We start from the raw sequence: 26693 nt of genomic DNA, 5'->3' as shown, positions 1-26693 counted from the left end.
TAACATTTTCTTTCACATCACATGCTACCTCTCAAGTTTCCTAACTCTCCCTTCATTCCTTTAAGCTTTTTCCTTTATCCTTATTTGCCTTCATAGAGAAGATGACAGCTGTACACTTTAGGAAAATAACAGAGAAAAAAATGTGCTTCCACTAGTTAAACTTTTATAGTTTATACATTAACATATTCTTAAATTTCTCTTCTAGTGCACAAAAAATGCTCAATAGTTTGAGCGGAAAAAATATGAAGTTAGATGGAGATGATAAGATTTGTTTTTCAAACTCAATTTTTCTTTTGAATTGATATGTACTTTTTATACCGCAGTCCATGTAATTATCGAGTTCTCTTTGCTCTTGGTCAAGATAAACTAAAGCAAAACAAGCAACTTAAAAAATAGAAAAAATCACTAAAGTTAAGTTATGATTTCCAAAATGTAAAACTACGAATTTAATATACCTTTAATGAGAATTTATACATGTTAATAATTCCAACTCCTACTTTTTTGTTTGAATCACATTGACTAAAATTCAGAAGCACTTTATTAAGTCTTTGAATGGTTGAATCATTGCTATTCTCCTATCTTTCAACCTAAGTTAATTCAAGAGCCTAAAATAAAAGCTCCCGCAACATGTCAAAAAATCATTCATCCTGGGTAATCAAAAATGGAAGCCAGTCTTTGATGGATTTATTGAGAACTATAGTGCTTACATTCCTCAGTTTGAATTGAATTAAAGAGACTAAACCTATGCCTTGTACGTAAAAAGAACATATGTTTTAAAAATAAGCAGCCTCATTATTTTCACAAGCAATATTTCCATGAAATATGAACAAAAAGATATAAAGCAGCAAATAACTTATTTTGGCATAAATTATTTCTCAGACACATTAATTACCATCACTGAAAAATTTAAATAGCTGAGCCATTACTAACTCCTTCCAAATACCACATGACATCAATAATTTCAAATCATATAGTTCAAATTACATTTTACATTAATCAATGTAATTCCACAATCAACTGCATAAAAAATATAGACATCTAACTCCAACAGTAACATATTTTTTGTAATCACTCAGATATTTCAAGTACATCAGAATTATTTACCTGGGAGGACAATCAAGCATAACACTTTTACAAAACAGATGAAATATATCTCCTCAGGACATATCTTATTACTTTATTAAGTATAAATATTACATACACACAAGTTCACTCTTACCTACTATTTATGATAGGGCTTCACTTTTCCAAGGAGTTTTGCCTACTTCATGAAAAAAAAACACTTCAAATATACATATTCTATCACAAAAAAAGAAACAATTCAAACCCTGTACCATAAGACAGACAGTCTTCACTTTGGGTATGACTACACAGAGTTTTAATGACTAGTTCATTAGGTAGAAACTGAGTGAGAGCAAAACAGGGTATGAGAAAATTATTAAGTAAATAACCAACACCACTATTTATCTACACCACCACTCCCAAAATTCATGTTTATTCATAAAAAAATCAAAAGTCTGTTAGGTCAAGCAGTACATATATATTTGACAAAAAAGGCACTGGAAGTTCATTTTTTCCATAATATCACAGTTATTTACCTACCATGTACATCACTCACACTAAGTTTCTCTTGGAACTTAGGAAGCATTGCTTTTTGTTCATCAAATAGAATTCATCATCGCTTATTTCGGCCTTTCATTGTGAACCTCCTCCAGAAACTTGTTTTCTTCACTTCAGATCTCACATCAGCATATGGGGCATCTTCATCATCTGGATCCTCATCAAGGCCCTTATCACAGGATGACTGAAAGTCGGAATGCCGAACATTTGAAGTCTCTCTGGTTGGACTTTCATGTCCAGAGTCTCGATCATCATTCAAAATCTTTCCATTCTGCGTAATGCCATCATCTTCGGCACGAAGCATGTCCAACAGGCTTGGTTCAGGTTGAGTTTGCTTCACACTTGGCGAAAGACGTGGCTCTGATTCCTCCACCAAAAAGGCAGACTGGAAAAATTGAAAAGTCTATGCTATAATCAAAGTTTTAAAAGCAGAAATTTTTTTCAGTTACATAAACACTGATCAAACCACAAAAGGAAATTGGGGTGAAGTCTTAACCTTCATCGTCGTTGCAGTCCCAAAAGGGACCACCTAATGTTATCGTTTATGGCCTTGCGGTCCCTTTAGGGCCCACTGATTGTGAGACACACTTCATGAAAAATTGGCTTATAATGGGTTTCATCACTTGAGATTTAATTGGAGAGCTGCGTATATATTAAACCTAGGCCATTTAAATGCCCGGCCATGCAGTGATGCATCTAGGATGTAAAGCTGTTCTTTAAAGGTTAAATAGCATGCTTCTTACTACCATATTATATCATATTTGCATGAATCTAAAACAAACACAATTACATGGCGATTCCCTTTTTTGGAATACCACTAGGGAAAAAATTTAATAAAAAAAAATAATATCTATATCTCCGAATGTACTCCCTTCTGTTTTGCCATGCCTCTATTGGAGCACAAGAACTTGAGCGACTTATTAGGTAACCTGGAGGTGAAAAAACAGGTATTTCCTAAGCCAAATCCAAGGTGAAGCAGACAAACTCTTGGACATGACAGAAGTGTTCCCAACATCTGATGAGTGCCGGCCAAATCTTTGCCTGCTGCCAAAGTATGCATTTTGTTTTGAAACGTGAATGGAAAAAAAATGATTCAAATAATGGCGCTGCCATTTTAAACATCGGCTTTCTGTTGAAAAGCCATTTGACAGCATATTAGAGTATCCATAATTTAGATTTCCTATGCAACTTGCAATTGAGTAAGAATTTTGCGTCCGATTATAAGAAAAGCCTCCATTTTACAGAAGTTTGGAGGGGAAAAAAACCTTGTCTTTGATTCCTGCAAATTTGGTACATATTTTATATTTAATGTAATTCTCATATGTCTTCATTCAAAAAAGGAGCATGAAATTTTTAAACCCTTAGATAATTGAGGATTGAAAATATGTTTGTGCTTTACCATTGGGGCAATATTGATAAGGGAAAAAGAAAGAATCATGATGCATTGGTCTCTTTAGCCTTCAAGACATTAACAGACATTAATTGAAAGTCACAAAATCTTGACTGACCCTGCTGAAAATTCATTTACAAATGATAAATATAACAATTAGAATTATCACAAATTAAACTTTTGAAAAGACAAAAGGGAGAGGTGGAAAAGGTCAGGCGGGTCAATCTATGATAGGCCGCAGACATGATCTATGCTGGGCGTCTATCTCTGACCATCACACAACCCCTGAATTAGTAATGGTAAGGTATTTCTGCCATGAGGGAATGGTAGAAATAAACCTGGCAACAACATAAGCCTGCTCTTAACAAAAGGGGTCATGGGGACAATGGTTTAGTTTTCCATTCAACAGTCATAGTGTTTGGCTTGAGATGACTTCCACACAGTACACAAGCAGGGGTCAAACAATCTATGAAAAATCTTTAGTATCACTGATATTGGAACCCAGGCCAGCAGGGAGAGAAGCCAATTATTGAGCCATTACACTAACCTGATCACCCAAAAAAGTATGCAAACTGGTGGGCAAGGGATATGGTGGGGAATGAACATGAACTTTTTTAAAAATTCCATCCTTAGGGGATAAGTTTCGTCATATTAAAATAATCATTGCACTCGTTACGGGATATGCCAAAACAATGTAAATGAGTCATGTTTAGGGAGGAAAATTCGTTTGAAGTCTGATATGCATGGACAAATGCCATTTATATATTTATCAATTATTTTGAAACATTGTTTGTTAAGCTGGTGAGATAACAATTTGTATAGGGAGGCACCAAAAAAGTTACCATCATTTAAAATTTTTCCAGAAATAACGAGGGGGCGGCCGCCCCCCTCTCCCCAAACCCACCACCCTGAGTTCGCCACTGATCTGAGGCCTTTACGCAGGACCGTCCACAGACTTCTTGTAGCCCTGGGTAGAGTTTGGGTGAGAGCCCCTCCCCTCCATCGATGAGTGTCAACAAATAAATAAGCAAAGTCCTTTTGGACGTGGCCCCCTTATCTCTGTGGCCCGAGGCAGTCTGCCCTATCTGCCTCCCGGGCACCCCTGCCTTTACGTCAAATGAAGCACGGAGCGAGGGAAAGGGGGTAATCACCTGGAGATCCCTCATGATCTTCTTCCGGATGGTCTTCTTCATGGAGAGGTGCCGCTCCAAGTGGCGGACGTCTCTCTCGGTGAGCGTGCGGGTGCGGTCCCTCTTGCTGGCCGCCCGCTCCCCGCCCCCGCTCCCGCCTTTCTTCTTCTTCTTGGAGGACGCGTGCTGCTGCTCCTTGGCCTTCCGCTCCTCGCCGTCCTCCTCATCGCTGGAGCCGCCGACGGCGCTGTCGTTCCCTCCGCCCCCGCCCGATGACTTCTTCCCGCCCCCGCGGAGCCGCACAACCTCCTTCAACTGCGAGGAGAGCTGCGCCGCGTCTGCCTCGCCATCCGCCTCCCCTCCTTTGATCCCGTGGAAGCCGAAGATGTCCCTCAGGTGCGGGATGCTCCTCTCTGGCTGGTGGCGGGACATGGCGCCCGACGTCCTTCCTACACCCTACGAACGACAGAGAAGAAAGCATGAGCGAGGAAATTGACTACCTAATTTCGCTTAGTAGCTAATAAATAATTACTCGTTTAAAATTGTCCAAAAACATAAATTTTTAAGAATGATAAGAATTCATTATTATTATCATTTAACTACCATTAGGCTAGAGGTAATACTAATATAAATGATTGTAATTATTAATTCACAATTGACTACCTTAATTTTAATAAAATTTAAAAAAGTATTTATTGAAAATACATAAGATACTCCTTTGTTCATTAACACGACGCCATAAGCGTTATCACACATCAAATTAAATTCACAGAAGGAGTAAAAAGGGCCATGGACACAGGAGAAAAAGGAAAAGGACAACGCCATTGTTGCAGATGGAAAAAATCAACAAATTAGAAGGTAAAAATTCGGTCAGTGTGTCCCTCCTCCTACAAGTCCCAAAGTATAAACATGGAGAATGGCAAAATAAACTTATTTGAAAATATTACCCACAAATTTTAATGAAATGGTCCATGTAGCTCCGTTTTCGAACGATTATAAAAGCAAAATAAATAAAATCTAAATAAAAGTCACGAGAGCGCGGTGCAAAAAGCAATTACAGAGTAATATTCAGTAAAGGATACGCACGAAGCAAGGTATAAAGATTTACACATGTGAAGATGCCGGGAAAAATCACGAAACTCAACCGATAAAAGAAGCGGAGTCCCACCATTAATAAACCAGGTACAACATGGACCAATTACGCTAATATCATCTTAAAACTTGCATTGTGGTGGTATTGCAATACCACCATGGTCACATCAGCAAGCCATTTAATTCAAAGATTATTTCCGTTTGGGGTCGGTGACCTCATTTGTTCACGTCTACCTCCTGTACTGTAATTCACGCGTTATAGAAGTTATAATTAGCGCGACGTGCAAAAGGATAAACATGATTTCGTGAAAAACTATAGTAAAATAATCTCGGAATTCCTAATAAATTTCAGTCCTCTTTCCGTCTCTATCAGAACTGCTCATAATTAATGAAGACAAATAAATTTATAGTAATTAAAAAAAAATTCACTACCACAGAAAGCAACTCTTCAGGTAAAGGTAATAATGTGTCATCTTTGGTTCAAGGTCGGATCGCGAAAAAATATTTATTCCACTGCCTACAGCACGGAGAGCCTTTCCTTACCGCATGACATTTGCGTCCGCAGCATTCTTCTCAAATCCCTTTTCCTATACCGATAGTCACGTAAAAGATCGAAAAAGGTCACTATCACACAAACTCTATTAAGTACCAACACCGCCATGCACTATATCGAAATAGGACGATATCTCCACATTTACCAAAGATAAACCTTAGATTTATCCACAATGTACATCCATTAAATATGCAAGGCTGCAAACTTTCTTGCGAATTATGGTAATTTACCTGCTACATTTCAGTGGATTCAAAATCTAACCCTAAATACCCCAGTAAAGTACGCAGTACTCCTATTTTCAAAGCAATGGGGTATAAAATAAAAACATCTTATGGAAAAACTTTTTCTCAATCTAGAAGAGCAGCCGATGGTAAATACCCATTACCAAACGCTTATTGCTCATCACTTAACGCAAAGAGAATGCTATTGTTCTTGGTTTGGGTAAATTATAGTTTTACTATTAACCAATCATGCTCTTTACAAAACTCTTGGAATGTTCTTAACTTTTAACGCGTAAATTTTTGCATTTTGTACCTACCTATTTTATTAATATAAATTTTTTTGATCATCACTCTATAATCGTGTTGCACTACCCCTGACCGAAAATGAATGTATAAACTTGTAAACAAAACTACAGTAAGCTTCTCTCCACCAATTTGTATACCTAAACCAATTCGTGCCGACGATATGATTAATTGGTGATTCCCTTCTAGGCCTAACCCATTAATGCGGAACTCAAGGATGATATTTACGCTCGTATAAATGACAAGGATGATATTTACGCTTTGTATAAATACACTCCCAAGAGTCCGGACCCCGGACAAACGATCATCAGCGCACCAACTCCACCACCAACTTGAGAATGAACGCCTGGACGACACCGCGCATGAAAGTGGATTTCTTCGCCTTGAGTAATCGGGATCATAAAAAAGTAATCCGGGGCCCGTTATAGCCCACTGGCACCATCAAGCAGGAGGATGGACGACTCTTTCCGGTGTCGAGAGCAGCGGGAGGGAAGAAGGACGTCGGACTTGAAGTCACCAGAAGCGACCAAAGAAGGAAAATTGGTTATAAAGGGAGGTGCACTGCGTTACAGTATGTTTCGCACTCATTCGACAGCACGAATTATTATGGTGCTTTGTTTCCCATCATTTTCCCTATATGCGTTAAATCCACATTATAAAATGCATCGAAAAATAACTACTGCACTATCCAACGTATGATTTTCAATACAAAAGAGACACTCAAATACCGGTTGAAATATTCTTTCTATGAAGTTTTAAATACAAGTTATACGACATATTTTCAGTGCTTAACGATACTAACGCGTATTCTATTGAATATATCTTCATCACTGGATTTCCGGCTACTGGTTATAGTAAAAGGCGTAGGGAAACCAGAAGCGGGGACCGTGAGGAAGGGGGTGCGAAGGGGTCAGGACGAGCGTGAGATATAAAATATACACAAGAGAGGAAAGAGGGGTGGATGGGGAGGTGGTTTTTAAGTCCGCTCGCTTCACAAGACAGCGAGGGAGGGAGGAAGAGGGGAGAAAAAAAGTTGAGGTGGGAGGTCGCGCAGTGGTTTGCTTGTGGAAGGGCGTGACGCGACCAGAGTCCCTGCAGAAGATCAACCCCCTTCGCCCTGCGGGACCTTCTTCCTTCCTCCGCCTCCCTTGCGGCGCTGCCGTCGCGGCAGAGTTACACAAACCGGTTCTTGGGATCGAGCCCTCCTGCAGCCTCTCGGGGGTCTCGAAAAGGAAACCAGTCTGAATTTCATTCGGCGGATAGAGAGGCAGATTGTGGTGTTGGCGGCGGTTGATCCCCCTGATAGAGCCGCACCACTGCCGTGCCGTGACAGTGATTCCATGCGGGTGCGGTGCACAAGAGGCTCACAAATACAGGGTCGGGCGAACAAAATATGCGCTCCATGGCAGAATAACTTAGCCCTTCATTGATGTTACATAACTTCTAAAAAAGCAGCGAGGTAGCCTTGAGTGTTGGGCACTCAGCTGCTGATCGAAGGGTCCCAGATTCGAATTCAGAAACTACCGTCTAAATACTACTTAAGAATACTAGGGGCCCTTGTGCTAGAGTATTGCCCACAACAAACCTTTCGGAAAGCCCATCACTATAACCTCGAAGTTTAAGGTGACCCAGGGAAAGGTGCCCATCCTAACCCAAATGTGATTACTTCGCACGACTGTGTCTCAACTAAGGGTGGGCTCTGCCCTCATCTATCCAAATCAAACCTCGAATTGAATCAGTCCATAGCTATTAATCGAGTCCAAAATAGAGTGAGCCCAAGTGAACATCTCACGGTGGTTCCCCGGCGACAGAGGCGTAGCCAGGAATTTCGTTCTGGGGAGGGGTCCAAAACCAGGGGGGGAAAAGTTTTGAAAAACAGGGTACTAAGTAGAGGGTTTTAAATTAATTTTAACACTTTTCATATTTTTTAAATACATATTTTGCAAATCCATGATTTTTTCAATATTTTGTTTTCTTTTATGAAGAAAAATAATTGTTTTTATATTTCGGGGGTGAGGGGGAGTCTGGATCTCCCCTGGCTACGCCACCGCCCGGCGATGACGGGATTTAAAACAAATACTTATCTTAGCATCGATAATTTTAAAATTACCGCTTATCTTCCGATGTTAACCGGAAAAGTTAGGCTATGTAGAATGGAAATCATTGATAGAATTTTCACTATTCCTGCAGTTTGAGTCAACTGTGGTGCCACTTTAACCCAAAAAGCGTTTATCGACTACAGCTACATCATAAAATGGCCAATCATTCATTAGTTCTTACGGTGAGGTGCGCAAGTCATATGTCTACATGAATTACGCTACATAATTAAAAAATTAACATTCTTTCTCTAATCTACACAATTGGTAATAGAGAATAATACTTCAATAACTAGGCCAAACTGATATAATATAAACTAAAAATGATAATTTCCACACTTTTATATTAACTCAACTACCGACCATGGTTTCGAAATTCTATGCCATGTTTAAAGGTGGAAATTTGGAAACCATGGTCGGTAGAGGAGTTTTTTTTTTAAAAGAAGTGTGGAAATTACCGTTTGTAGTTAACGTTTTATCATGGATACAACGCATTTCCACCACTCTTTCATTCTGGTATGAAAGAGTTTCATACCAGAACGAAAGAGGTATTTTTGAAGGAAAAAGAGGCACACAAATTGCTGAAAACATTTTTTCATTCATCGAAACGTCCGGAGTGATATGTTCGGAATCGACACAAATGAGAAGTGCATGATGGCTTGCAAAACCTGAGCGGCGTGACCTTTGGATCAGTTAGAGCCTCGGTGGTATCACACGAACGGAACAACCGAAGCGAGAGGGTGAGCACGGAACGGAGAGGGAGAGAAGGGCAGCCGGAGAAGAAATCGCTCAGCTAGTCCTTGAGACCATGGAAAGCGGTGGAAAAGACACCCATTCAAATTCAAGTCCGCAAATCAAGACTCCATGGGCTTTCACGAGTCGAAAAATTGCTTTCTGAGACCCAAACTGATGACTAAATTCTCTAACATCACCCTGGAAGTTCAACTGTGGGCTGAGAACTATGCTATTCCACGGATTCATACGTATAAATAAATAATTGACCAGAATTCAGAACCAAATTTCAAGGGTACGACTAGGTTTGTAATAGGAAAATAACTAGGCCTATCAGTGGATGAGAAAAAATGGAATAAGTTATGACATCAATGACAATAGTTCTGGAGAATAAAGATGATTTCATCCATTGATTGTTTGAGGCGTAACTTGGTGAAAGCGATTCATAATTAAATAAAAAAGAAGAACTTTGTGCTTTCACATTAATATTTATTCACGACCATGGTTTCAACGTTAGACGTCATCATCAGGTCAGGACGTGATTTCATCCATTTTACGAGGATACGACTAAAGTCTATTAAAACCAGGTTTCTTCATAAATTAATTCATATATATCTACCACGACATGCGACTGACAATAGAAATAAATTTATGCGCAGCCATTAGACACTGTCCTCTTATGTTAAATTTTTGAAGTATTTGTACTGATGTTTTGATTTTCATATATAAAAGAACTGTTTAACCGGCGATTTACGTGTATTTCCAACTGCACACCTGGCCGTTCTCCGTAAAACTAACGAATCGCGACCATTCTTTGCGACAAACCGGTTGGGAAACGACGAGTCCCACGATGATGACACGGGCGTTAAAATCCCCACAAACAAGGACGTATCCTTTATCGAATCCGTGTTAGGAAATCAATCAGTGGTCAAATGATGCGAGCGTAAGAAATGAGCCTCATGAGCTTGAGCTAATAAAACTCCAGATTTTTCTCGTGCCATTGTTGCTGACACGGTCATCTCATAAGTATTTTCCTTTGACAAAGAACAAACGGAATGTGTCGGATCGTCAGATGACAAGGTGAAAATTGCATTGAGGCTTGCCTCACATTTCTGAGCATGTGATAACAATTTTACTCCCAAATTAGGTATTCTAGTGGTTTTCCCCCAGTGTTTATACCTAAATGCGCTGTATAAGAAAGCCAAGGTTTGATTTGTAGTATTTTCATTCTTCTGTATTTTTCAAGATTCCCTATTATGGAGCAAATCTACCTTAAATACGACTTCACATGATGAGTAAACATTCATTCTTCCAATGGAATAATCGCATAAAAGATAAATTAGAGGGTAAATATTATAATTAATGTAAAATTCAGATTGGCTCCAAGGGAAAACTTTTTGGAGGTAAGTGTTTTTGTATACAGATACTTACACCAATTTTTTTTCGTTTGTGCTTTCACCTAAGGACATTGTTACAATAAGAGCTGCGAAGAGAAAAACTAGATAATAATTATTTCAATCACACTTTTTGTCTTATAAAAATGGTCCGACGGTATTCAATGGTATTCAACGAAACTGAATATACAGTCGATGAAGACAAGATTGCGATCTCGTTCGCTCGGCTTGTAGTTATCCGCAATCATGAGGACTTGATACCTAATGGATTGGCATATTTTCATTATTTACCGCGTCATTGATAGCGGTATTCAGATTTCAAGCAAGAAGCTCGAATTCATTGAAGAAGAATAGCAGTGGCAATGAACAGCGAATCTCGTATTACTTTCGACTGCGTGAATTGAGAGAGAAATCGTCTTCAATGAACTTCCTTCAATGCAACGCTGGTCGCACAGAAATGATTGAACATAAAGCAACATCCTGCCACAAGGCTGACGCGCCTTTTTTAGAGAATCGGCAAGAAAAATTATCCAGATACCTCTTGCCTTCAATGTAAGAAAGGTGACGGTGACTGCCACAGAGACTACCGTGACCTATACAAAAGGAAATACACAGCTTCTCGACATGTGCCCATTTTCCTCGTTCATGAGCCATTAACTAAAGACGTAGCGCTATTTGCATTTTAATTTGTATATTTGAGTACATGCCGGTGTAAAAAAGGATTCACGGTCGGAAACGCGCGTCGAAGCGGAAGTTTTCTCAATTCAACCTCGCTACTAAGATTAAATTGTAATCCCTTCCCTTATTTGAATTATGGGTGAAAGCCGCCAAGAAACATAATAACAATGGTGAACTGTGTTTACGTCCATTTCTATCCTTAAAGGCACTGCATATGGTCATCATCTATGACCATGACAACATAGCCATCTTTCTGTATGAATCACTAAAATTTTTCATATGTTTTATGTTGCAAATTTTCCGACTAAAAACTCTGATTACGGTATTCATATTATTATTATCAGATATTTACTGCCCTGCTTGCCTTATTTTTCTCTCGTATTTCACAGTTCTCGTACTTTACCATAACAGTGAAAGTATTGTCTGAAAAGGTTTTCACGAATTTACACTGATAGAGTGTTCTATTAATCTTTGCTTAAGGTATTTCAATTTCAGATGGAATTTCATCATCACTAGATTATGATCACTGTCAATATCTGCCCCCCCGGGTAGCTTTTACAGTCCTTCAGTCTGGTTCCTAAACCTCTGCTTCACTAAAATATAGTCTAATTGAAAATTTCTTCAGCCAAAATTCTTCTCCTTCTGGAGAAGCTAAAGGCGCCAGAAAATCAACAGGCCTTCCAAGAAGGAGTGGAGAGTAAAAAAAGATTAGATCAGACTGAGAAATCAGTGGAGAATGGGTGGACAAATATCAAGAGTGGGCTTCAGGAGGCCGATATAGAAGTTCTAGGAAGAAGAAAATGTGTTGAGAAAACCCATGGATAACGGATGAAATCATAGACCTCATTTAAGGACGGAGAAAGTATAAGAATGCGAATACTGAGGAAAGATAGGCTTGATACTAGAGAATAAGGAACGAGTTTTGCCGCAAAGCGAGGAAAGCCAGAGAAGCGTGGATGAGGAATATATGCGAGGACGTGCAAAATAACCTCGTACAAGGGAAAGTGGAAGCGGCCTATAGAATATTGAGGAACCATTTCAAGGCACGAAGGAAAAAATGTAATACAATAAGGGACAAGTATGGAAATATTTTAATTGAGAACGAAGACAAAGAGAGATGAAAGGAATACCTGGAGGAATTATACAATGGAAGCAATCTTAGCTCAAAATTTATCAAAGAGGAAAGTGAAGTAGAAAAGGATGACATGGGGGCGAGTATCTTAAAATCGAAATTTGACGCAGCAATAAGAGACATGCGAAAGAATAAGGCGGCAGGAATAGATGACACTCCAGAAGAGCTATTCAAAAATGCAGGAGAAAAGGTCTTAAGTCAACTACATAAAACTATCTGCGATATGTACTCAACAGGAGATTTACTCAGTGACTTCGAGAAAAACATCTTTACTACACCCAAAAATAAGAGAGTAGAGAAGTGCGAAGATGTTAGATGACGACACATGCGTCAAGTAGCTGTGGTCAAATGCGGACGCAACTGTGCAGAAGAAAAACAAGGAAAGGGGATGAGACAAGGATGTGTACTTTCCCCATAGGCGCATCTAGGGAGGGGGGTGGCACGGGGGCACGTGCCCCACAGACCCTTAGACAAAAACATGCAAGATTTTAAATACGGTCCCACTATCATTGCGTTCGTTTTGTATTACGGGGTATCCTTGTGCACCCCATAACAAAATCCTGGATGCGGCCTTGCTTGTGCCCCCCTGAAAGAAATCCTGGATCCGCCCCTGACTTTACCCCATAATTTCTTATGTTTACATCGAGAAAGCCATCAATGAAATCAAGGATAAGGCTTTGGGTGTCGATATCCACGGAGAAAAAATTAGTATACTGCGATTTACTGACGACATAGCAGTCATAACGGAGACATAAGTATCTGAAGAAGACTCTCACAATTATGGAAATGACAATGGCCAGATATCAGCTGAAAATCAAAAATAAGAAGACTATTATATTAGTATGCAGCAAAGGAGAGGGGGGCAAGACAAACATTAACCTAAGGAAGCATAAGCTTGAAGAGGTGAAAGAGTTTCCTTACCTGGGAAGCCGATTTACCAATGATGGATGAAGCAAGAAAGAAGTAGTCAGTAGCAGGGGCGCAGCTACAAATTAAGGCTGGGGGAGGGTTTAGGTGCAACTAATACCGGGGTGTGGAATACCCACCAGGATAAGCGGTAGGTGCGAGATAAATAAATTGCGGAATTTTAAGATAAACGGTTCAAAATGGTGAGTTTTACGGCTTTCTGAGGGATATTCTATTAATTCTTAAACTATTCTATTAGTAATATCAATCCAATTAAGTAAAATGTATTCATCATCACTGGTCAACAATCCTAGGATTGGTTTGACGCAGCTCTCCACTCAGTTCTCCTAACAGCTAATCTTTTCACACCTATGTATTTCTTCTCTTTCACATCCTTCTTCACTTGTTCCATATATTTTGTTCGAGGTCTTCCTTTTCCGTTCTTGCCTTCCACTTGTCCTTCGACGATTGTCTTCATCAGGCCATCATGTCTCAAGATGTGGCCTTTAAGGCTGTTCCGTCTTCTTGTTAAGGTTTTCATGAGGCTTCTCTTCTCTCCCACTCTTCTTAGGACTTCCTCGTTACTAACTCGGTCGATCCATTTGATTTTCATCATTCTTCTGTAGCACCACATTTCGAAGGCCTCTATCCTTGCTTTCTCCGCTGCGGTCATTGTCCATGCCTCACTTCCGTATAAGAGCATACTCCAAATGTAGGTTCTAAAATGGATTAAACTTAAATATTTCTCTGAGCTCTGGGGGGGGGGGTGTTTAACCCCCGAACCCCCCTCCCCCATCGCAGCGCCACTGGTCAGTAGAATAGTGCAGGCGAAGAGGGCTTTCTACGAAAAGACGGATCTTCTTAAAGCTGAGAATACAAGCATAGAAGTAAGGAAACAATTCATCAGATGCTAAATATGGAGCATGTTTCTGTATGGAAGCGAGGCTTGGACGTTGACAGCAGCAGAGAAGTCAAGAGTGGAAGCATTCGAAATGTAATAATAATAATAATAATAATAAAATGCCTTTATTCGGGCGAGGTTGAGACTGGAAAGTCCCCTCTTCCACCTAACCCCTTAGTGCTACCGATGTATGTATAATAATAAAATGCCTTTATTCGGGCGAGGTTGAGACTGGAAAGTCCCCTCTTCCACCTAACCCCTTAGTGCTACCGATAAATGATGAAGATATCATGGATCGACCGTGTAAGTCATGAGGAAGTGCTAAGAAGAGTGGGAGAAAAGAGAAGTCTTCTAAAAACCTTCAGCAGAAGACGGGACAACTTAGTTGGCCACATTATGAGACATGGTGGCCTGATGAAAACAATCGTAGAAGGACAGGTGGAAGGGAAGAAGAGCGAGGGACGGCCCCGAATGAGTTACATAGGACCGGTTGTAAAGGATGTAAAAGAGAAGAATTACGTACCTATGGAAGGGTAGCGGATAGGAGAGAGCAATAGAGAGCTGCACCAAGGCAATCTTATTATTGTTGACTAATGATGATGATGAGGATATTTCAAGTAAAGCAGGCTCATGAGTATATATATCTTTTCCATAAAGTTAATTGAAATTCTATTTCTGTGAGAGAACCCAATTATTTTCGCGACGGCTTGCTGTAGCGGTATATTTAGAAGCCGAGAGGAAATTTTTGAGAGAAAATAAACAGCAGGAGGCGCGTGTTAAGAGTTAGAAGGAGCGCTCAGAATTGTCGCCATTGTTTAATGAGTCGTGGGTGAATGCTCAAGACGAGTGAACCGCAAATACAGTTCACACTTAGTTCGGGTAAATTATTCCAATCAATTAAGATTAATCGATTTAAAAGAGGATTTCAACTGGTTTGTTAAGTAAAAATAATGATAAAATTTCAGTCTTACGTAAAAATGCAAATGAATTCCAACCGTTTCTGAGGGCGCGAACACAAGTAATGAAACCCTCAAAAGAATACCCGATTCAAAGAATGAGTTTAATAATAGCAGTGAGGAAGATCGATCCCTTTTCGGAAAAGATTCAAGGACGCCAACACAAGCTGTGGGAGGTGTGCGAAATGGTTTTCTTGGAACTAGGTGACGTAATTGCAGAGATAAAGAGGGAAGGAAAGCGGAAAAACAACACAGTGAGAAAAGAAGTTAATGCGCCTCTCTTGTCTACATCCATTGAAACATAACTCTTTAACCGGCAGAAAAAACGGGTTTGTTTAAGAATGATTGATAAAATTTCCTGGATAAAATTACAATGACTGGTCCTCCTCTAATTGATAGGAGATTACTTTACTGCGAAGTTTGACAATCTTTACATAATATTTCATAGCATTTTGTGGTTTATAAATAAGCTCATAATTCCATGGCCATGAGAGTAAATATTACGATGAATAATTATTTTACCATGTCTCGAAAAATCGAAGGAAATAATTGGATTTCAGTTCTCCCTTGGGATCATTAATAATAAAAAAAATGCTGATATGTCGAAATTTTACACCCATTTTGTACGTCCATATACTTACAATATCATAAGGAAAACAAAACAAAAAAATACCTTCAAAAATCGCTACGCAATTAAGCCACCTGTGAGCAAATAAAAATATGGTAGAATCAGGGATGCGCATAGGGAAGGTGTATGTATATTTTGGGGGAATAAAAAATGGGGGGAAATTTTTAACATGCATACCCTAAGCCAGAAGGAGAAATGACACCCCCTGCGTGGAATAGTTCAAATACCAGCATGAACGCACATAGTTAAGCATGAGTAGGGATGTGTACATAAAATGGTGTCCGAAAACGCCGGCGAAATGTTTTGTCCGCGGCGCCGCTCAGAACAGATTCAACCCTTCTACCGAGCTTCCAAGGTCATTTACGTAAACGGGCATTCGGATCGGGGCTGTGAGTCACGAGGGAGGAGGGCGAGTCAGATGCAGCCAAGATGCTAAACCCCCTCCGACTGCGTGGGCGACTCCAGCTTCATTCCTCCCTTTATCCCCCACCACACGCTCGCCAACCGCATGGAAATTGAGAGTCGGGTGACTAACCAGGGAAAGTGATTTCAATGATCCCGACTCCGGGTGGTAAAACTGAAACGCTTCGTCGAGCTGGAGCGTGAAGCATAGCATTAAAGTAGTATCAATAAATCCATAAAAAATGAAAATAGCAAGAAATTTTCACTCTTGATCTCTTTCGCAGCCCTCGAAACTTCGCCAACGCGACCACATATTAGAATAGAAAGCTCAGTTTAGACTGATTGGGGTATTATTTCAACAAGAACAAAAAGCCATTTTTATTGTAGAAAGATAAAATACTGCAACGCCTGTAGAATATTGGGAAACAGGGGTGACCTCGATATTGTTTACTTAGTCCAATTATAGCATCTTTCAAAGAGATGTATTGGGAACAAAAGCAGGAAGAATGACTAATTTCCATTGTCCGGCAAAAAGTTTCTCCCAAAAACATCCACTTGGTAATCAATGAGGTACCTTTAGGGTGCTTGCCAGGGGGTAAGCATTTCTCCTCAGCATGCACTCAGCTACATGCAGGTGCTATCTCAATGACTAGAGTACATCGGTGGCAGGGGTTATATCTCTTTAAGAATGAACCACTCAGTATCCACACCCAGAGCTACCTGCATCACAGATTAAGAGCACCCAAGAAAAGCCACGTACGTATGAAAAATTAGGATGCATTAAAAGAACCTAATGCAGAGAAATATGATAAATACTTCCATTGTTCACAGGTGGAGAAATATAAGCTAATTTTGCATTGCAAATCATAAAAAGTATGAATTAATAATAAACAGCACGATTCGGATGGCCACCTTGTTATCTCGATCGATGCATGTTCCATTTGGAATGTTTCCATGCGGTCATTGAAGTCTCCAAGACGTTTTCTCGCAAGTTCTCGGCAGAGGTCAGACGGATAAGGATGGATGAATAACAACGATTCGCTGCATGCAGAAAACAATTCAAGGGAGTTGTTTCTAGGCGTGGAGCGAGAAAAGCCACGGAAGTGAGCGCGAGTTGGTGATGCAGCGCAATGAAAGGCTGTCTATGGAGACTCAAAATGGTGCTCGGATTGACGTCACCCGTTTTAATGCCGAAGGTGAAGGAGGCCCTTCTTTTGCGCTCGAAGGCGGTGTGTCACAGAGGACTTTATGCTGCAGCACGCAAAAGAGCAGAGCTGAGGTCGGAGGAGGGAATGAGAATGCTGTCCAGGGTGGGAGTCAATGTGAATGGAAGGGGAAGGTAGAATGAATAAACACAATGGCACTGATGGACTGCGCTTATTTCGATTAAAACGTTCTCAGTGAGAGAAAAGAGAAAAATATAGAGGTTACTCTGACCATTGTCGAGAAAAATAGGGGATAAGTATAAAGTTAAATGAAAATTAAAAGAATCCACTTACATTTTCACTGATTTTAATCCACCGGTTTTAAAAATTCATTCGTTCAATCAAAAATTTTCCTAACCTCCCATTTTAATCCACTTAAGCGATAAAGTACTTACATTGATACCCGTCGGATATTTTACTAATTTGACTGATGGATTGAAATCTACGCTTATCAAGTACATAAGTCCAAACGTGTGTTTTTAATTATTTAGGTATGTACTCAACGAATTTAGACGACTATTTGTAGAATTAAAAACAATTAATGACTTCAAATCCTTCCGGCACACTTAAAATAATTATTCCGATCTAGGAATTAAAACATATAAATAAAACACATTTAAAGATTTCAGACTATGATTTACAACAACGGTGAATGAAAATTACACTTTCCGCTTAAAATGCGTAATTCATTTACGTCATTAATATATACTTTTTCCATTCAAAAAATCGTCCAGAAAAATTATTTTGATGAAGTAACTAGACTATGTTAAAAGCCGATGCATTTTAAATCAACCCTGTATGGTGAGTGGGTAGCAGGAATGGAAAATGAAGTGATTTTTCTCGGATTTTAATACTAAAGGCCGTTTTACAAGGGGCACGTACTTGCACAATCTGACGTGTGTACGAAGGTGCAGTCAAAATTGCATCGTGTAAAGCGATGAATCGCTGGAACACATGCGAGCATGCGTGGACGTGAGATGGCAAAATAACCCATGTCCTAATTTCGTTCATGCATTCGCGCAATTCCACGCCATTTTAGAAATTAATGCAGTTCTAACCTGCGCAATTCCGTGCCCCGTGTAAAACGGCCTTAAGGATTGAACATGCACCGGGTTGCTTGAAACAATAGAATTAGAGCAGGCTCTTTTTGCCATTCAGCTACTTGGACACTAAAGGCCGTTTTACACGGTACAAGGAATTGCGCAGTCTGACGTACGTGTGAAGGCGCAATCAAAATTGCGTCGTGTAAAGCGGTGAATTGCTAGAACACATGCGAGAATGCGTGGATGCGAGACGGCAAAATAGCCCCTGTTCTAATTTCGTTCATGCATTCGCGCAATTCCACGCCATTTTAGAAATTAAAGCAGCTCTAACCTGCGCAATTCCGTGTACCGTGTAAAACGGCCTTAACGCCAGCGTTCACAAAATTTTCCATTTTATGAGGTAAAATATTTTAGTGCTAACATTGAGATAATAGATTGTCCAAATTACGTAGCGCAAAATTACATCCCAGTAAGTGGAGTCACTACCAAAACAGCAAACAAAAATCCATGCCATTTCACCTCCTCTACTTTCTTTCTGTACATCCATACTTGGATTTTAATTTTATCAGAGATTATCTTTCAAATAATGGATTCTTACATTTATTCGTGGCATGTACCACATTAAATTATGTTTATTTATGATACCAAACAACATGATTGGATTTATATATAGCACAGAGGGATTCTAGAGCACGTAGCCAAAACGTATTTAGGCTATTTTTTATGTGGGACGAAAGGGAGGCGCGATTCCACAGCTAAGAGCTCATTTAAGCCCGACGAGCAGAGCACGAGAGAAACGCCGGCGGCCATGCTTTCGGGAAGAAAGGAAAAAACCGTGTTACGTCCATATCCCCGAAACCAGGAACTTTTTTTTTCTTTTCCGAAAGGCAACCCTCGTTTTTGACGTCACCCACCCATTAGTTCCCGTTTACCCGGAAACTCCTTGAATGTCGATATTATAATATCGGTACAGGCGGAGCATCGCAAGGAAAATGGGAAGGATAGTTAGTTCACGGGCAGCTCTCTCGCGGAGGGGGGAGGGGGGCAAACACTTCTCGCGGACACCTTGACTCCGTTGTTTTTCAAAAGAGCTCCCTCCGCAGCGCTCCCGAGACGGCGTGAGAGAGCGGCAAAGGGAGGGACTAATGACCTCATAGGCACAATGAACAGAGGGCGCTGCGCCCGCACGCTCTCATTTGTCTTTGATCATCTCATTTCGGATCAAAGAATGCACGGAGGGAGGGGGGGAGGAATTGATACGATTGGGTCGGAGGGAGGGAAGACATCAGAGGGAGTTTGAGCGAGATTTTATTCGTCTCCTACTCTCAGGCTTTGTATTTCCCACGTCATTTAAGAGGTGCGATGGGGGCATTTCCCCCAGCCCCGCCCCCCCCCCGCGGCTTGCTGCTTTCACTCTCTCCGACCGAACTGTGAGGACAACCCCTGCTGGCTGTCCTCCTCCGACCGAAGCATTTTTTCGCCCCCCTCAATTTGCTCATACTCGGCAGGCACCTATGTTTTCAGGCTGGTTGAGTCGCCATCCGATCTCAACAGCATTTAACTCAAACATCCACCACAATGCATCTACTGTTGCGGCATAAACAAGTTATCACCAAATTGGTGCTTGCTTGGGATCGGGCAGAATAATTCACCTAAGATTATCAAAGAATGCACCCGAATATTCAGCTTCGTCTCATATTTTATGACATAAATATCAAAAAGACGTAATGGGTGAAGTAAACACAACCAAATATGACTTGTTTGATGATAATCAACGAGACTAATTCATAGACAAATAATCAGGGCCAACATAGGTGGCGTTCCATAAATAAAAAAGTAATTCATTAAGAATCCTCAAGTGACCATATTAGATAGATATTTGACCTGATTATAGAGCAATGAATGGGGTAAGGCTCGTATTTATGAGAGACAAAGGGGTATTATGAAAATATTTAACAAAATAAAAGGACTGGTAACCTCTAGTGCAGGGTTACCATGGCAATTTAACTATGTATTACCTTTGACATTAAATCTCGATATCAAAGGACCAAATATCATCCACGAATATACAAGCGAGAACTCACTGATAAAAACCTCGTGCTTACTTACGAACCTTTGAGGGAGATTTACTCGGTAGGGCCTGGCATGTTGCAAAATTAAATTTCAATTAATCGATTACGCGTACATTTTAAAGGTGTTTTAGTTTACACAACCAGGTGATGCCTCTCGAATACAGAAAACTTTAACCCAGTGTTCCTCAAATCAATAACTTTTCCTTGATTCAATGAAGTACTATGCACCGAGATTTCTAGAGATTGCAAAGCTTGTACATGCAATATGTACTACGAAACTTATCATAACTTGATATTAATGAACAAAGGATGTTAAAATAAATGTATGTTCTTGATGTTTATTATATCATTAACAGTGTAAACTGTTTATTGTTTGATTTTCATTAAATGAAAAGTCATATTATAGTTAATGTTTTTATCTGAAAAAACTGATTACGATAAAAGCTTCCGCAAAATGGTAAAGCTAAAAAAATGGGGTTTCCAGGACGTTCCACAAGTAGCTGCAAGTTCGTGAAGACAATTTCATCGGCGCTCTGAGTATTGTTCGACCTTTAGATGTCTGCTCCAATGTCATCGAAAGGGTGCACTGTCTTAATGAAGCTTAATACACGCGAAAATCAGCCTGAACATCATCTGTGTTCTATTAGATCAAATTTTTCCGTGAACCACATGAAATATTTCAGTTGTATTCAACAATTTTTTATTGACTAAGTCACCTTTTCAAATGTACCTGTCAAATTATGTGGATACATAAGTTCCCGGAAACTTAAAGTATGAAGCAAATATCTCTCGCATTACGAAATCTTAGTTCAAAACATTGCAGTGCTTCATCCCGTGATTTTTTTGCCGAGGTCTACGCTCTTTTAAAGATAAAAAGAAATGCTGTTCACGTGAAAAAACATAAGAGCAAAATTGAAACCTTCTAGAACTGTAATATTCTCCTAAAAATCAGTGATCAATATTAGAAATAGATTCATATTTTACCTGAAACATGCATTTTCACAATTCATTAGAAAAATGGGGCAAGAAATAGACATGATTTAAATATGAAAAAATGATATAAGTGAAAATGGTATACCTTGTATGGAGACATTCAGTCTCTATAGAAGGCATTCCATTTTATGGAGACTTACATGGTATACCTTGGAGATACATTGTATGGAGGTATACCATTTCATACTGAATGTCTCCATAGGAGGAATACCAAATAAACCTGCATAAGTTGCAAGTTTTTTTCTCTAAAATATGGCAAAAGCAGAAGAAATAGAAATGGAAAATTTTTCTTCATTTGCTAAATTACAGATTGCTAGTTTTCCATCGGATTAATAGAATTTTCCCATGATGAAATTACGATAGAATATGGCGATATAACTAAGTAGATATCAAGCCCATATCTCTATGTAATTTTATCTTAACCAATTTGAAGCCAAGTTGGAGCTCTTTCCTTGACTCGCTTACTATAAATATCCATAATGCGAATGAAAATTCCCCGCAATACGAATTAGTGCCATTGTCGACGTACCTACTGACGTATCGACACGTGAAAAGTGGTCGAAAAAAATTACCTTGCGATTAGCACGAAGTGCGTGGTCGTAACAGGAGAGACCACGCCGGCAAAATACTGGATGCCTAAAAATATCATCGAGAGAGTATTAAATTACGACGAGGGAGACTGGTGTCCCAAGAGAGAGAGAGAGAGAGAGGGCGGGGGCGAAGTGAAAGCTGATTGGGCGAGGGGGAGGCGATGCTGGAGACTGGCAGCGTGGGTGAAGCACGGAGCGCGTCGAATCTCTGGTCCCGAACAAATGGCACGATATATGCGCATTGCATACGCCAACATCTAAACACTATATTAGAGCAGTGAGGTAAAATTCTCAGATTTAGATAACTTGGGGCAGAGTAGTCAGGTACCAAAATAAATCAAGCGTCCAATAACGGGGGCAGAGGACAGCATCACCCCTCCCAATCACGAATGTGGGGGAGGGATAGTCACCCTCAATAAATCAGAAGATTTTGCTCACTTTTTAATGGTCACTGCTCGATTAACAAACTTATTTTCACTTTCTATGGATATCCCCCCGCTTATTCAAAATATTTCGTTTTCCCTACCTGAAAGTTACAAAAGTCAATGTGCACCTCGTTTAAATTCCTAAAAATTATAAACAGCTGAGTACTTATGGCTTGCATCATAATCTTTCTCCGGGAGAGAGGTAAACTATGTGGATTGCATAAGTGGGGGATTTCCGGAATAGAATCGCTGATGAAAGATTCATTTATTGTAAAAAGAGGACAGATGTAGAAAGCAATCTAAGTTCCATTCATCGTGCTTCCGTAGAAGCGGCATTGAGGAGAAGACGTAATCCTACAAACCAATCCAAGAGAAAAGCTATTTTCCACACCGTGAGTCATGAATAAATAACTCCATTTGTTGTAGAAGCACCAAATTTCATCACATACAGATTTCTTTATCAGGAAATAAATAAAAAATCAATGCAAATAATTCATAATTTGTCCCCCAAATTGACCCACAAACTTCACCTTACATTGCACATAACGTAATAACGCATTGCGTATTGCCTATGCTCCCCTGACGCTATTCCTTAATTTACGCCTGGATCCGCCTCTAACCTTAGGCGATCAGTGTATCACGCATATCTAAATAAATACTGATACCTGCCCGTTTGGTATTTAATCTTATCAAGGGTAAATATACCTTAACCATTATCAGAGTAAGTACATGTGCTTTAAAAGTGTCCCACTTGCGGGGAATTTGCTCGAACCTTAAAGGAACTAAATACAAGAGCGCACATTAGCTTCTGCGCATGCGACCATGATTAAAATTTCAAAATCCGATATCACGTGATGACTATGATGGGTTTGATTTGCAGATTTTGACGATAGAGAAACATTTCCTGCTGATCCATCCGACTGGAAAAGCGATTTCCATTAAATTGAATACTTACGAAGAAGAATAAAAATCAGGATTTTAAATATATGCATTGGTAGGTATTTAATTAGTTAGCTGTTACCCTTTCACGTGATAGATCTGACGCTGGGAGTTGCGACGTTAGCCTCAACTTCTGGTTACCATGCAACTATCGTGCGTAAATGAGTTAAAATTTTTAACAAGGCCCGACCCATATCACTACTCCGCAGAACAATGCTTCCATACATGACAACCAAGGGGTAAGCAATAATGGCTCGGCAACGAGGAGGAGAAAGCATTTGATGGGAACAGTTGCGGAGACGAGTCATTTTGCATTCTCCTAAACGCCTTCCCTCCCCTCCAGCTTGAACCTCCCCCAGGAAACCAAACGGGTTGCTGTTTTACTCCTTTTTGTATTACGTGCGCGAGTCATCCCAAACAGCAGAGGATGCAGTGCGAGCGTAAGACATTCAGGCAGTTAAAAAAAAAACTCGCTTTTGACTCAAACGACGACCGCTCGGGAAATGAAAAAAATGTGTAAAAGCGTTGATTTCCTTAAAAATGGCATTCGTGGTCTCGTCCCGTGACTTCTCCATCCGTCCGCCAGACAACCAACCAAACAGTATTTTTCAGCATTGCGAGGATGCCAAGCTAAGTTTAAAAATGCACAAGGTGCATGGGCGTTCCCAGCGAGGGGCAGGAGCAGCCTAGAAGCAAAAATTGCAAAATTATTTAAGCAAAATCAGTACTGAATTGAGACGAAAGTATTCAACTAATTTTCTTTAAACCCACGAAAAATTATATTTATTAATATGAGATATAATGTTGGCTTCATTCACCTTTTCCATGCTAAAACGTCACAATTTGGATTGCCCCCTCTCCCCCCCCAGTTATGATCCTTGGTACGCCCTTGCCAAGGTGGCTGCGAAGTGATCAAAAGTTGGACGACATTGAAAATGATTATGAACGACTGTGAAAGGGATTGTGAATCAATGTCAATCAACCGGTGGAAGACTAGAGAAAAGTTGAAAAATATAGTTAAACGGGAGAGCCCAAGATTTTCCTTCACATCGAACTCCTTTATTTTAAATTAATACGCTATTGTCCCAACACATTCCTATGGATGCGGATCGCGGGTATGTATTTGGGGGCTGATGTTTGTCTAAAGGAAGATGTGGCATCAATATTTATGATCATTAGCTCTGTACCATCACTTTGAGTTAGCATTACAACTTACCGTTGTTTTCAAGAAGTTAGAATATTAAAAAAATTACAAACAGCTTTAATTAAAATAGTGATGGTAAAATCGTAATGGGTAATACTAAAATGAAATTGAGATGAAATTTTTATTTCCACATAAATCCTGTGACTGCCAGTGGAAAGATAAAAAAGGTACTTTGGCGTAAAGTAAACATCAAATCTTTATATTACTTAATTTAACAAAATCAACGGCAGTCCATTTCACTGATCTTCGATAAAAAAAACAAACGGAGACAGTGTCCACTGCTGAATTAAAAGGCTTGGACATAGAAGAAGAACGCAGAAGCTTTAAAAGGAATCCCTTCCCTCAACCTAGAATATTTTTTGCGTCTGAAGAGTGGACTGTGCTCGGGCGAAACCCCTTTTCAAACATAATTTTCAAGCTAAGAGAAAGGTCTTTCAAGATCTTCCATTAGGATTTCTAGCTCTGCGATAGCCCTCAGGTTGCTCTTCTTTCTACTTCCGTCCGAGCAGGTTTTGGCCGCTGCCCAAACTAATAACAAAACTCAAGGTCAGACTTCTTCGATCTCGTTGGTCTATCTCACCGAAGAGACGTTTTCACGGTCGGCTGGACGCCCCGGGCGACCCAGAGGGCGTTGCGCCCTCCATAAACACCTGACGCCCACCATTCCAGCCACCACGGATTCGCATTGCATGCTCTATTCGCATTGTTTCACCTTTTTGCTTGTATTATCATCTTATGTCACATAATTTCACAATAGGACCGCACAAGGTCCTCAAAAAAGAAAAGGATTAGACAGATATCTTCTAAAGGATAATTATATGAATGATATTTTACCATGGTCAATAAAGGATTGAAATTGGGCCATAGTCACAATACATCGCACATTTTTTCCACCGGTAGGTCTGGTCTCAGAGGAAGAAATAGACCGGATTAACCGGTGGAAAATCTGATAAGAGTTAACCAACATAATTGCCCGGGAAAGTGCAAGATTTTTCCTCATATAGCAGACATTAATTTAAAAGCATATGTATTCTCTCACAGATTAACGGCTATTATTTCAACTTTGTCTGCCACATACCTGTAGCATGTCTGCCAAATTGGCGCCTTATGGGAATGTGTTACAGATGATGGTTTACAAGATAATGTAGCACCCATATTTATGGCAATAAGCTCTTAACCCTGACATTATAACCCTATTACCATAACACATATTTTTTTCTACGGTTCAAGGACATCTACATTAGCTCTAACTTAAGGATTCGCCCTTGCACGCGTTATGATTTATTCGCGAGAGGTAAACCGAATGAATCACCGAACAGGGACAGAGGAGAATCATTCTTTCGGGAGAAGGGGGAGCGGATCGCCACTTCTAGCACTGCGGCGCCTGGAAGATATTCACTGCCTACTTACGCTAAAAAACCAATTCGCTGATGTTTCGCATTTTTCTACACTCCTCAGCATTTGGGAAATGGGCTTGGTGCGGTCGCACGCCATTAAAAATTAGATGATAAGGTTATCAATGAAATTCTATTTTATTTTATTATCTAGTCGCAGCAATTATTTAATAATATAATGCAAAAAAAACATAAACGGTTCAATGCCTACAGTAGATATGCATTAACGAAATATAAAAAATGCATTACATTTTATGACTTTTATTATTACACTATTACATTATACACTATTACATTTTTTGAAAAATGCATTACATTTATATGCATTACATTTTATTTTATATACAAAAACTCCAAGAAATATCATGAAATGTATTAAACAAGGTCAAGAATAGAAGAGGAAAAATAATAAAAAATGCATTACTTGGTAATTATTCAAATTCATATAATTTTACTTCACGTATTTACGCTTCTGGTAACTAAGAATAATTTAACATTATCAACTACTAATTAAGATACGTAAAAAATTGGAATATCTTGGATCAAATAATTTACATATTGCTGAACCATAATATCAGTATTTAGATCCAAACCTCTACTCAATTCCACGAAATCTCAGCGCAGCAAAAATCTAAGGTATTTCGTCATTATGTCACTATTAGCCCTGTATATTTTAATAACAGTAAAATAATGC

General features: G+C 39.6%; 1 protein-coding gene across 3 annotated transcripts in view; it reads right to left on the bottom strand.

The window, feature by feature from the left end:
• Positions 1-669: 669 nt before the first annotated feature.
• Positions 670-26693, bottom strand: part of LOC124166900 — a 129115-nt gene continuing 103091 nt past the window's right edge. Inside the window, exons 1-3 of one of the 3 annotated variants that reach the window (XM_046544619.1) lie at positions 4846-5096; positions 4162-4596; positions 670-2005 (exon numbers count right to left, since the gene is read on the bottom strand). In XM_046544619.1, coding sequence (XP_046400575.1) covers positions 1676-2005; positions 4162-4596; positions 4846-4965 — 885 coding nt within the window. In that variant the 5' untranslated portion in view covers positions 4966-5096 and the 3' untranslated portion in view covers positions 670-1675. Of the gene's footprint in view, positions 2006-4161; positions 4597-4803; positions 5097-26693 lie in introns of those variants that run through there. The other 2 variants (XM_046544611.1, XM_046544626.1) reach the window with 2 other exon arrangements.

The sequence above is a fragment of the Ischnura elegans genome, chromosome 1 (genome assembly GCF_921293095.1).
Source record: "Ischnura elegans chromosome 1, ioIscEleg1.1, whole genome shotgun sequence".
Taxonomy (NCBI): Eukaryota; Metazoa; Arthropoda; class Insecta; order Odonata; family Coenagrionidae; genus Ischnura; species Ischnura elegans.
This window is presented reverse-complemented; position numbering and strand designations above follow the sequence as displayed.